Source organism: Aspergillus terreus, genomic scaffold, assembly GCF_000149615.1.
Source record: "Aspergillus terreus NIH2624 scaffold_3 genomic scaffold, whole genome shotgun sequence".
Lineage (NCBI taxonomy): Eukaryota > Fungi > Ascomycota > Eurotiomycetes > Eurotiales > Aspergillaceae > Aspergillus > Aspergillus terreus.
In genome coordinates, this window is record NT_165926.1 from 1 (window position 1) to 13,579 (window position 13,579).

General features: G+C 42.9%; 4 protein-coding genes across 4 annotated transcripts; 2 read left to right on the forward strand and 2 right to left on the reverse strand.

Moving 5' to 3' along the window:
* Positions 1–43: 43 nt before the first annotated feature.
* ATEG_01890 (uncharacterized protein) lies at positions 44–1,700 on the reverse strand (the record flags this gene model as incomplete). The annotated part of the gene is made up of 1 exon (XM_001211068.1): positions 44–1,700. A coding segment is annotated over one exon (1,657 nt), but the record flags the coding sequence as incomplete, so codon positions are not given.
* A 2,302-nt stretch (positions 1,701–4,002) lies between these two features.
* Positions 4,003–5,281, forward strand: ATEG_01891 (uncharacterized protein; the record flags this gene model as incomplete). Its single annotated transcript, XM_001211069.1, has 2 exons — positions 4,003–4,581; positions 4,637–5,281. The coding sequence occupies 2 exons, from the start codon at positions 4,003–4,005 to the stop codon at positions 5,279–5,281; spliced, it is 1,224 nt and encodes a 407-aa protein (XP_001211069.1).
* Positions 5,282–5,817: 536 nt separating this feature from the next.
* ATEG_01892 (uncharacterized protein) lies at positions 5,818–6,971 on the forward strand (the record flags this gene model as incomplete). Its single annotated transcript, XM_001211070.1, has 2 exons — positions 5,818–6,454; positions 6,502–6,971. 2 exons carry the CDS (start codon positions 5,818–5,820, stop codon positions 6,969–6,971), a joined length of 1,107 nt encoding a protein of 368 aa, XP_001211070.1.
* A 1,045-nt stretch (positions 6,972–8,016) lies between these two features.
* ATEG_01893 (uncharacterized protein) lies at positions 8,017–12,284 on the reverse strand (the record flags this gene model as incomplete). The annotated part of the gene is made up of 4 exons (XM_001211071.1): positions 8,017–8,251; positions 8,444–8,664; positions 8,703–9,760; positions 9,920–12,284. 4 exons carry the CDS (start codon positions 12,282–12,284, stop codon positions 8,017–8,019), a joined length of 3,879 nt encoding a protein of 1,292 aa, XP_001211071.1.
* Between the last annotated feature and the right edge of the window lie 1,295 nt (positions 12,285–13,579).

The following is a 13,579-nucleotide window of genomic DNA, read 5'->3' on the forward strand; positions in this document are numbered from 1 at the left end:
CGCCGGGTCTCTAACGTCAGGCTGCCGGTGTCTTCTAGCATACTGAATTGGTAGAAGTGCTGCAGAGCATGGGGCGCGTCCGCTGGCTGCTTGCTATGGATCCACTGGCTATACGCGTTCAGGCAACAACGCCGCCAGAGTAAAGATTGCGGCGGCCTCTCTTGCTCGCTCGCCGTGGTTGGGCAGGTTTCCTTACCGAGATCGTAGAAGAACGGCTCGGCAAGAACGTCCTCGTTAACAGCATTCTGCCAGTGTTGTTGAAAGCCCGTCATGAGATCGGCCAATGTGTCTGCCTTAGTCAAGGTCTTTAGGTTTTTCCCCTCGATTAGAATCTTAAGATCCTGAAACTGGTGGAATCCGGGGCGGTGGGTCGCCTCTAGAATCTGTTCCCAGATCGTGGGAAGCGCCTCGGGAGGAAGAAAGTAGGCAAGGAGCTGCTCGCGGGGGATGGGATCCACTCGCTGGGACCGCATTTCTACTCCCCGGGCGGTTGCGTTCAGCCGGCTATGGTTAAAGCTAGAGGGGTAGTGCTGGATTAGGTCGCCGGAATAACACCGATTGATGATTGGGAGGAGGATTTCGTCCGTCCATTGCTGGAAATCCTGGTCTAGCAGACGGCTGGATTGCTGATCTTCCCGGTACAGTCGGGGAAAGAGCAGATACAGAGAGATATCTTCGAATCCAATTAGACGACCAAAGGTATAGTGCGGCACTTGATGGACCGGCCGGCGAACATGGTGGGCCTGCCCGGTTGAGTCGAAATACTGGACTGAAACCGGATCTATATGCAGGCTGGACTGGAGGTCGGACACCGCCATCTGCGTAGGATGCCATCGGATCCCCCGACGAGCTACCGCCAGACTACTGACAAACCCACCCACGCTATCGATATCAACAGTCACGCCCAAGGAAGGATCGGGACGATGGTCGGCTGCCACGCAGAGATGCGTTGGGGATTCATCGGGCTTGTGAGGATCGATGCCGCAGTAGATCTGTTGTTTTCGTGCCTTGGTGACTTGCTGGGCGAGATTGGACTCGCGGGCCGCGATTGTAGCCGAGCCCAGCACATCCGGGAAATCGCCAGCGATATTAATCTGGTCCACATACTCCCCCAGCCCGGTATGAACCGAATGCGTCTCTTGGTGCGCCGCGCAGGCCTGCTCATGGCACTCCCGACAACAGCCGTGATGCTGATATAGCTGGTCGGCCAGCACGCGTGCCAGCGTGCAAACATCCTCGCCATCCTCGGCAGCCGCTGGGGCAGGGCTTCCGGTTTCTAAATTTGATAGATCACCCTCGAGGTGCTCACTGTGCGTCGGTCGGGACTGTTCGGGAAGGTTAGGGGTAGGACTAGCGGCAGGTTCGAGACTGTTGAGCTCTAGAGGCGGCTCGTCAATTAGGATAGAGCTATCTTCGAGCTCAAGAGGAGCTGGATCGGGGCTTAACGGCGGGAGCAACTCTTCCAGTTCATGGGTCACCGACAACGCCGCTATGCCAGGAACAAGAGCGATCGGGCGTTCACCAGTTGCAGATGGACCGGCCGAGTAGTATTCATCAAAGAAGGTGTTGCGTTTAGCCGCTTGGGCGGCTTGTCGCTGATTTCGTTGTCGTGTTATCTTCGCGGCCTGTCGCTCTTCTGCAGACTGATACTTGGGGGGCCGACCGCGCTTTCGGGTGGAAGTAGAGTTAAGGGGAGACATAATAACGGAAGAATCACTAGAACCGAAGCCTAAGAGAGGGGAGAGAAAGTAGGCGGCGCTATAAGATAGAGAGATTTCAAGTGCCTTGGTCGTCGAAAGTTGAAATAAGAAAAAGGGGTAACAGGATGAATAGGTCGGTTTCTATTCTGTCTCGAAGATAATCTTAAAACAACGCATTATTACAACCTTCCCTAGCCAGGCAACTAATAGCAAGGTTTTCGGACATGACCGAAAGTCTTACACTTCCCTTATAAGTAAACCAGTGTCAGAATGTGCAAAGCATAGCGGTTGAAAGAAGCAGTGTACAGTATGCCAGGAAGTAGAGGTGATTAGAATATAAAACCAAAATAGGTCTAGTGTTGAGGACAAATCTGAAAGTAGTTTAGTGTTGAGGAATTTAATCGAAAAAGGCTTAGTTTTGAGACGTTAAGTCGAGCGGGATGATTAAGTAATCTTCCACCCGGAAAACCTCAAAAGTTGCCAACTTTGGCTAACGATTCCACGCGAACGGAAGAAGATATTAAAATTCTGATTGAAGGGCAGGATTGTGCATTAGCTACTCTATACCTCAGCGAATTTTTACATGGCATCGACGTTGTTGGGACTCTAAGTCTAGTCGGCAAACACCCTATGGCAAAAATTATTTAGATCTAGCTATCTAGAAAGATGCTAAGGAAAGTTTTTTTAGCTTTCTTTTAATTATAACGAAAAAGATTACTTAGATCTAGCTATTTAGAGATATACTAAGAAAGTCTTCCTTAACCTTTTTTTAGATAGCTTAAATAAATATTTAATATTTACTAATATCTATTATATTCTTAGATTTAAAAAATTACTAAATTTATAAATACTAGCCTTTAATATTATAAAAAATTTTAATTTATTTAGTATTTAAAATCTAGATCTATATATTATCTATTTTTTAACTATAAAATCTGTTAAAACTTTTTTATTTAATAATTTAACGCGCACTAAAGCTCCGCTAATTAATTAAGAATTTTATCTAGTACTAGAATAGTTAAAAGCTTAACTATCTATAGTTAATACTAGTAAAATAAAAATAGTTAAAATATTTTCTAGAGCTTCTATATTTATTTTATATTTTTATATTTTATTTTTCGGAGAATACCGGCTTTATTATTTATAGAATATATAATATTTATAATAATTTATTTAATTATCTAGATTTTACTATTAATTATTTTCGGAATAAATAAATTTTATAAAAATAATAGATTCTTAAAGACTTAGATAAAGTCTCTAAAAAACTTCGGAAATATTATTAGTAAATATACTAAATAAAGAATTATATTTACGCTATTATAATAATTTTTAATTCTATCTCTAAATTTAAGAAGTTTAAAATAGCTATATAGTTTAATAATAATACTAATTAGTATTAAAAATATTGTATTATTTTTAAGAAGGTATTATATTTTTACTATAGTTAGAATCTAAATATTAATATACTATTAACTATTTTAAATCTATTATCTAGACTAAATAAAATATTTTATTATCTTTTAAAATAATAAAAATTTATTATTTTATTAGAGATTTTTAAGAAGTTTAAGATTTATCTTAATATAAAAAGTAGAGTGGGCAATGGCCAGGTGAGGGGAGGTTAAGGACCTCCAGCATAACCTGACCGCAGGTTAACGGTGAGGTTAAGTACCTTATTTTTACCTGACCGCGGTATAAAAAAAAGAGGTTAGGTTAACCTGATTAACCGTTCTTGGCGCTAAAAGCAATATGCCTTGCCTAATTAGGCCTAGTCCGGTTAAGGTTCCGGTCAGGTTAACCGCATTAACCTCACCGTTTCTAACCAACCTTCTAAAAATCTATAATAGAAGCGTTATTTAATTTTTAAAAAAATATTAAAAATAAATAACTATATCTCTTATTCAAATTATCTTTATAAAAATACCTAGACTCTAGTGTGGCTGGCAGAATTCTCATTTTTCTATAAAAGTTGGTGTTACCCAGAGATACGGCATGGAAATATATATTAATACATACCTTGTTTCCCATTACCAGCATTAATAGTAGATTTTGGAGATTATCTCTATTGTAGCCATTATATTAATCATTTAGAGCAATAGTATCCTTATCTACATCTTTATTATCAACAGAAATGCTATATTTCTTATAAAATATTCCTTATTTCTAGTGTTCTTATAGTAATAGACACTGATGGTAGCCAGATTATCACGGGTTCTATCCCAACCACCACTAACCTTTATTAGATCTATCATATTTTGGTAGTAACACGACGCGTTCTCTTTGTCAACCCACCAACATCATGTCTTCTAAAAATTTCTCTTTTCTATCTTCCAGTGTCCATGCCATTAATGAAGCCTTGCTATTCATTATGGCACACCAATCCTACCCCCTCGATCTATGTTCACAAGATACTATTGCACCATCCTCCTCTATCTCCCAAGTCTTTACTGATGGCGATAATCAGACAGAGGTTAATACCTGTTCTATTTTCTCTCCACCCCCTGAGCTTGATTCTCTGCGTCTCTCCAAAGGCCGCAAAATTATTCAGTATCCGACCGAGCAAGAAAAGATTCATATCTTTAAAGAATGGTGGAATACTACTACCTGGGCCGAGAAACGGAGAGAAGCCAAAAAGCCATTAGTTCGATTCAATCCTAAAAGACACTCATCTGTATGGGACAAATTCCACGAAGGCGCCCAATTCCCGGATGGGACCCCCTATGTCTTTTGTGTCTCATGTTCTCATCTGCTCCAACATCCGTCAACAGAGCACACTGGGACTAGTTCAATGGCCTATCATGTCCGAAAAGGCTGCCCTAAGAAGTCGTCTTCGGTGCCTTCCAAACGAACAGTAGCTCAGATGCTAAGTGAAAAACCGGTAGGGTGTCTGTCCTTCTTCTATTTATCTTATACTAAGAGCTTCGATTTCTTAGGGCCCGACAACCATCTACACCGAACAAGAATTCCTTGACCAAGTCCTGCGATTTATCGTTGCCTGCCGTCTACCTTTTCGAACTGTCGAGCATGTCCAATTTAAACGAATGATCAATCTCGCCGCTGCCGGATCATCTCGCAGACCGCACATTCCGAATCGAAAGCAAATCCAGGAACGATTAATCGAGTTATCGGATGAAATCCACACACAGCTACTCTCACGGTTCCCGGCGACCGGCAGAATGTCAATTGCACTTGACTGTTGGACAAGCCCGGATCAGAAAGCATTTCTTGCACTTACTGGCTATTTCTTGACGGACGATCTTGATTATCATGAGATTATTCTGGGCTTCCGACCGGTATCCGGTTCGCATACAGGTGAAACCCTTGCTGCCATTGTTCTGTCGGTTCTTCATAAGCATAATCTATGCCATCGTCTACTAGGGGTGACAACCGACAACGCGAGCAACAACAGTACTATGTTCTCCTCCCTTACAGAGCAACTTCGCGATGAACTTGATACGAATATCCAGATTCAGGATACTATCGCCGACCCGGAGCTTTCCAAAATCCTTCGGAATCAGCATCACATCCCATGTCTTGCTCATGTTATCCAACTCTGTGTTAACCTCCTTTATGAATAAATTGCGGATCGCAGCGGAGAATGACACTGTCTCCTACATATGGGAGAACAGCGATGAAACGCTCAAAGCGTCTGGTAGTATTTCACGAGCCATTGAAAAGGTATGTACGCCAGCTGGCCGAGATTTCGGTCATAACCGAGAAGGTTGCTCAGATCTAGCTACCTAGGAGGATGCTGAGGAAGGCTTCCTCAGCTTCCTTTCGGTCATAACCGAGAAGGTTGCTTAGATCTAGCTACCTAGGAGGATGCTGAGGAAGGCTTCCTCAGCTTCCTTTCGGTCATGACCGAAAAGGTTGCTTAGATCTAGCTATCTAGGGGGATGCTGAGGAAGCCTTTCCTCAACCTCCTCCTAGATAGCTCAAACAAGTGTCCAGCATTTACTAATATCTATTATGTCCCTAGATTCGAAAAATCACTAAATTCGTGAACGCTAGCCCTCAACGTCGTGAAAGATTTCAACTTACTCAGCGTCTGGAATCTGGATCTGTATACTATCTTCTTCTCGACTGCAAAACCCGCTGGAACTCTTCCTACCTGATGATTCGACGCGCACTGAAGCTCCGCCAACCAATCGAGAGCTTTATCCAGCACTGGGATAGTCAGAAGCTTGACTACCTGCGGCCTACACCGGTAGAATGGAAACAGTTGGAATATCTTCTGGAGCTTCTATATCCGTTTTACATCTTCACGTCCTGCCTCTCGGAGAACACCGGCCCTACCGTCCATAGGGTATATGATATCTACAACGATCTGTTCGACCATCTGGATCTTGCCATCAATCGTCTTCGGAACAAACGAGCCTCGTGGAAACAACAGATTCTTGAAGGCTTAGAAGAAGCCCACAAGAAACTCCGGAAATACTATCGGCGAACATACCAAGCAGAGGGTTATATCTATGCTATTGCAACGATTCTTGATCCTACCTCCAAGCTTGAGAAGTTCAAAACAGCTACGTGGCTGGACGATGACACTGATTGGTATCAAAAATATCGCACTGTTTTTGAGAAGGTGTTCCACTTCTACCGCAGTCAGAATCCAAGTGTCAACACGCCATCGACTGTTTCAGACCCATTATCTGGACTGAACAAGGCATTTTACCATCTCTCGAAACGACGAAGACTTGCCACTTCATCAGAGACCTTTGAGGAGCTTAAGGCCTATCTTGATATAGAAGGTAAGTCGTACTTTGAATAGACCTACACTCTGCTTACTGTCGATAAGGCACTACTGGTCAAACTGATATTATTGCCTACTGGAAATCTCGTCGCAACCAGTTCCCGATCCTCTACTCTATGGCAAGAGACTTCCTTACGGTCGCAACCAACGGTGTCAGTGTTGAACGCCTCTTCAACAGCTCCCGAGATATCTGTCACTATCGCCGGAGTCGGTTATATCCCGATACTATTGAGGCGATTATGCTGCAGATGTGTACCGATCGCTTTACCATCAATGAGGAATATCAGCAGATTCTTGATGAGGTTGACCCCGACTCCATTGTCTTTGTACACAAGGAAGAAGACGATGATACAACCGAAGCGCCTTTGTATATTAGTGACAATGAGGATATGGATGATATGGATGAGGATCCGGAGGATGGATTGTTGCCAGAACCTCCGCATACTACCCGGACTGTTAAAGAGACACGATCCCTTCGACATCATGAACGACGCCCGGGACAGTATAAAGAATAGAGAGTAGATAATAGATATTTTTTTTTTAACGTGTCCTCGAAGCAGAATATTTCGATCAGTTTATTCTAAGTAGTAAATTACATCACGGGATCACAAGAGTATTAATACCGAAATAAAAAAATACAGTAAACCATGAAGGTAATCAAGATGTATTAATTACCGTTTAACCTGCGGTTAGTACCCTCACCGGATTAACCTCCCCTACCTCACCGGCCGGTTAATCCGGTGAGGTAGAACCTTTACCTTTAACCTGATTGTACCGGTCCGGTTATTGGGTTCTTTATACCTTAACCTAACCTGGCCGGTTATGGTCAGGTTATGGTGAGGTACAACGGTGAGGTTAACCCACTCTAATAAAAAGTAAGTTATATTTTAAATAAATTTATACTTTATTTACTATTAATAAGATACTATTAATTAAACTAATATTTTTGTCTATTAGAAATCTTGTTGTAACTAATTTTTAATTCTCTATTTTATAGTAAAAGACTTTCTTATTATCGAACTCTAGGAGCCTTAGGCACCTCAGATGCCTTAGGCCCTCTAGGGTTTCCTAATTGGGAAGTCCCTATTGACCTGACTAGATAATATGAACCAATGAGAGTTGAGGAAATTGACAATTGAACTAGATGACTAATTGAATCTAGTAAACAACTCTGGTTGACTCTAGCCCTGAACCATGGGTCAGAAGGCCCTATTTATAGTATGGTCCTAAGGCCTAGAGTCTTCTAGAAGCAGGCAATCAAAATCAGGAATGACGTAGGAACGCAAGCAGATGACGCAATAGAATCAGAAAGAATAGATCAGAACAATGCAAATCAAAACAATAGAAATCAATAGAATCAATCTGGTGGTTGCCTAGACAATAATGGCTGCCTGAAACAGATGCCTGATTCTGCTGACTAAATGGCTGCCTGAGGCAGGCACCTCTACTGTCTGACACACCCCCCCAGGTTCTAATATTGAAAATAGTAGAACCTGCAGACTTTTCAGACAGTTTGATCAAAACCTCACTTTTAGGTAGGAATCCCATAGAAAAGTGAAGTCAAGGTGACAATTCGGAAATATCTTCCATATTCAGATGTTTCATGAATTCCTGATGTTTCTGATAGGTCAAACGCTTAGTCAGACCGTCAGCAATCATCTGATTGGTCGGAACCCATTGAATCTGAATAGATCCATTCTGAACTTCCTGGCGCAGCCAATGGCGGTGGATGTCCACATGTTTTAGTTTCGATTTATAAGCAGAGTCCTGCTTAATAAGCAGGTCAACTGTCTGCCTATTATCGCATTCAATTGCAAGTTTCTGACTAGGGTTGAACCCTATAGCCGAGAAAAACCGTTTCCACCATAAAAACTGCTTACTAGCGGTAGATAACGCGAGGAATTCAGCTTCAGTGGTGGAAAGTGTTATAGTCTTCTGTTTTCTAGCTGACCAATCAACTGGTCCGCTATATAGGGTAAAAATATACCCTTCAGAAGACTTTCTGCCGGGAGCGGTGTTTTTGGAGGCTTCCGATTGGTCAGGTGAAAGCGGTGAGCGATCTTTTCGATATAGTCCTTCTGCGAGATCCAGAGCTTCCTTTTCGACTTTTTTCGATGAATTTTCATATTCAGAAATTGCGTCATTTCGCCTAGATCCTTGATCTGATAGGTCGAACAGAGGGCTTGTTTCACTTTTTCGACCCTTTCCCTGTTTTCTTTTCTAAAAATAATGATGATGTCATCTACATAGATGACTAAGATCATGAATTCATTGACATAAACACAGGGATCCTCTGGAATAGGGTCTAGACCTAGTCGTTTTAGGGTTTCGCCTATTTCTCGTTGCCATAGAAACGGCGCCCTACGCAGTCCATATAGGGCCTTTTTCAATTTAAAAACCCTATTTTTAGGGCCTAGCCCTGGAGGCGGTGAAACATAGACTGTTTCATCAAGCTGACTATTCAGGAAAGCGTTCACCGCATCTAATTGGACCGCTTCTAGGTCAAAAGCAGCTACTAGGGCAAGAACAACCCGCAGGGTTCTAGAACCTAGGGTTATAGCCCTAGTATCGAGGTCACTGATTGGCTGAAGGTCCCCTCTAACGCAAATCCTTGCTTTGAATTTCGATAGGAAGCCTGATTGGTCGAACTTGTAGGTAAAGACCCACTTCAGCGGTAGAGCTCGTTGGTCTGGACCAATAGAATCGATCGAAACAGGAGTCCATGTGTCCATATTAGTAAGCTGCTGGTATTCTACCTCTGCAGCTCGAATCCAGTCATCTCGAAATGGACTATTGACCGCTTCTCGCCAGTTGGCAGGTGGAGGAGGTAGGTCATTTTTATGCAGTTTTTTATGACCTAAATCAGTCGAAAATGCCTGAAGAATTGCATAATTTCTCGGAATTTTCGATGGTTCGGGGTCCGGTGATGGCGATCGTTGCCTTTTTAGGCCTAGCGGCTTCATAATGTCGTCATAATCGTCGAATTTGAACTGACTATTATCGATGACGACATCAGGGGCAGGCGGAACAGGTGATTGAGGCGGTGAATCAGGTAAATCACCTAGAACTATGTCGTCCTGACCAATAGAATCCTCTAGATATTCCTCATTTTCTTCTTTTTCTTGATTTTCTAGAGGTTCCAGAACATCTGCAGAGTCTTCTAGGGTTCTAGAATCATCTAGATCTAGAGACATTTCTGCATTTTCTGACTCATCTGACTCAGCTTCAATTGAATTAATTAAGTCATTAATTTCTGAGTCAGTTAGGGCTTTGACTTCTAGCCCTAGGTCAGGGTCAAGTTCGCCTAATTGACCAGTAGGATCGTCTTTATAGACCCTAGATTCATCAAACACACAATCTCTTGCAGAAATGACCTTATTTCTAGATGGAATCCAGACCCTCCAGATATTTGAAGCCCTATACCCGACTAGATATCCAATCAGGGCCCGCGGTTGAAGCTTACTCAGCCTCGGAATATTGATAATCCGCGTGTAGGCCCTACAACCGAAACGTTTCAAGTTTGAGATATCGGGTTTTGACGTCATATAGCCGGGTTTCTCGGGTAAGGCAGTATATAGAGCTTCATAGGGGGTCTTCCAATCTAGAGCTCTGATTGGTGTTCGGTTCAGGATGTGGGTCGCCGCGCTAACCACTTCTGGCCATAGAAACATGGGGATCCCGGAGTCGACCAATATGAGGCGAGATTTCATGATAATCAGTCCTCCAGAGCGTTCAGAAAATGGGTTTTGTTCTGGTTGGTCAGGCGGTGAAGTATTGAAAATCAGGCCTTCTGATTGGTCGATGAACTCGCTTAAATTCAGGTCATTGTCTGAATGGACCCGCTTTGGCGAGACTCTATACTGGTTCTTGACCAATAGAATCATTGAATTCAGGGACCTAGAAACCTGTTCTTTGGTCTGCAGGGTCTGGGCCATGTGGAAATGCGTCATTGGATCATAAATATGACTAATATAATTCATATTTCGCATGCCCCGCTTCATATGAATCAGGTCCCAGTGGATTGTCTCGAATGGCTGATCGCCTCGACCAATAGGACGTCGAGAAATCTGGCGTTTTGACTTGGAAACTAGGCAGGTCTCGCAGGGTCCTAGTTCCTCGCTCTGGTTGGTCAATTCTGCCCCACTAGTTGCCTGTTCAAGATGTTTTAGGGCTTTAATGCCTGGATGCCCTAATCGCTGATGCCATAGTTCTATTGACCCCTTTGAGATGATTGGCTGATCAGACCGCTGAATCTGATAGGTCTGACTGGTCTGATTGGTCTGTTTTCTAGAGTCTTCCAGCTCTAGAGTTGAAAATCGGTCCGGTAGGTCATTCTGACCAAAACTCTCACTTTTATATGGGTTTCCCATAGTAAAGTGAGCGGAAAGTGAGTATTCGCCCCATCTAACTAGGGAGATTCCCCCAGTTTCATATATCTGGCAGACTTTCGACCCATCTAGGCCCTCTAGGCAAGGAACTCTAGAATTATAGAATATTCCCGCCTTTTTGGCCTTCATTGCAGAGAGAATATTTATATGGAATTTAGGCACATAGGCACAGTCCTTCAGTTCAAAGGTAGTCTGCTTTCCATAGCAGTTTGACGGCTTCATCAGGACTGTTCCAAAACCTAGGATCTCTGCATGTGTGTCGCCTATTAGGACTTTCGATTCCCTAGGAGTATAGTCCTTGAAGGCTGACAAATCATTGCAAACATGGGTGTTTGAAGCGGTGTCGAAGGCCCAATCAGATCTAGAATCGGTTGTTTGAGCGGTTGCTAGGGCGACAGTTGCCATAGTGACGGTTAAATTGGTCGTTTGACTGGTTTTGAACTTCTGCAGCGCATTTTCATAGGCCCTTTTGAATCCAGGGTTCTGATTGGCCCGTTCAAATCGTTTTTGTGCCTCAGGATCAGGTGACCATCCAATAGGGCGTTTTGATTGGTTGGTATAGAGGCATTCGCTGAAGTCATGGAAACCGTCATTTGGCTCTGATTGGCAGGGACATTTTCTAGGCCTATTTCTAGGGATTCTAGGCCTAGCATTCGGGTTGTCTGATTGGCCCATGAATGTCGCGTTTGCAATGTTTGCCATGTGACTATTCCTTTTTGGGCTTAGTTTGATATGGTCCCTGAACCGCTTAGTCACCTCGTAGAACGTCGGGATTGGCTCGTTCCGCTCGGATTTTTCGATCAATTTGTCGTGCCAGAGGGTTGAAAAATAGGGCTGAACAGTATGGATCGCCTCTAGGAAGTCATAGAGGGCTCTGATTGGTGGATTGACCTCGCTTATGTCGAGTTCTTGGGCTTCGGAATAAAGGTTTTCCCACTGAGAAATATAGGACTCTAGATTAGGGCTTCGAACAGAGGAGCCCTGAGCCCTAAGCTGGTGGTATCGACCAATCACATCGCGTTTTCTTGCTTCATTTGTCGGTGCCAGCTTATCTCGGAGGATTCGAAGGCTCTGATAGGCGGAATTCGTATTGATGATTGCTCGCTTGTTTTGCTGACTAATCGAATTCTGAATAATCATATGAATTAGGGTTAGACCCTTATTCACATGGTCAAATTCGCGCATCTGAAGTTCATACTCGCGTAGGAGGTCTCGGTAGAGCTCCCTATTGGCTGGAGAAAGGTCTAGGATTGACGTAGCTTCTCCCTGAATCCTTGATGGAAACGGGTAGGCGGGCCGTTCCGGCAGAATAGGCTCTTCTGGTTGGTCAGGATTGATGTAGCCCCACACCCCTTTATTTAGGGCAAGGGTTTTGATTGATCGAAACCAGAGGAGCCAATCAGATGAGGTCGATAGAATGGTCGAGATTCGGTCGGTCATTTTCGATAGAACGTTCTAGAGCTGTCAGAGCCTTCTAGAATGGTCGAATTCGGTTGATGACGTCGGTCAGAATCGATAGAATCGATAATCAGGTCAGATTAGTCGGTAGAAATCGATAGAGGTCGGTAGAATCGGGTCAACTGGTCAGATCGGTCGAATTGGTCCAATCAGATCGGTCGAATCGGTCAAGTCAAACAGGTCAAACAGGTCAAACAGATCAAATCGGTCAAATTGGTCGAATAGGTCGAATAAATCGGACCAATCAGAATGGTCAAAACAGGTTGATAAGGTCGGTCAGGTCGGATAGGGGTAGCGGACCGGGCTCATAACTATCGAACTCTAGGAGCCTCAGGCACCTCGGATGCCTTAGGCCCTCTAGGGTTTCCTAATTGGGAAGTCCCTATTGACCTGACTAGATAATATGAACCAATGAGAGCTAAGGAAATTGACAATTGAACTAGATGATTAATTGAATCTAGTAAACAACTCTGGTTGACTCTAGCCCGGAACCATGGGTTAGTAGGCCCTATTTATAGTATGGTCCTGAAGGCCTAGAGTCTTCTAGAAGCAGGCAATTAATAATCAGAATCAGAAATGACGTAGAAACACTAGAAGATGACGCAATGGAATCAGAAAGAATAGATCAGAACAATGCAAATTAAAACAATAGAAATCAATAGAATCAATCTGGTGGTTGCCTAGGCAATAATGGCTACCTAAAGTAGGTGTCTGATTCTGCTGACTAAATGTCTGCCTAAGGCAGGCGCCCCTACTGTCTGACACTTTTACTATACTCTAGCACTGCTATAGTATATACTAGTACACTCTTATATTTATAGCTATACTGCTGCTAATTTAGCAGCTCTATATAGAACTCTAGATATACTTACTCCCGCACCGTTATTATCTATAGTTATAACTTTTTCTCTATAGTAATTATTATATTAGTAATCTATACCGCCGTCTATAGTTATTTCTACTTTTATTATTACTACGGTGTAAAGTTATATATAAAACTTTTCTATTTATATAGTAGTTATATGCGCGTAAAGAATATTAGTACTTACTGCTATAGATATACATGCCACTAGATACTTTCTTTATTTATATACGCTAGCAGTAGATAATATAGCAGCTTCTTCTACTACGTATATACTGCCTCTATCTAAATCGCCGATCTATAATACTATACTATTTACTAACTCTTCTACATTAACTAATCGACTATTTCCTACAGTATCTAAATAGCTGTTTTAATAGAATCTGTAAGCGCGTTAGATAGGAGCAGATAAAAT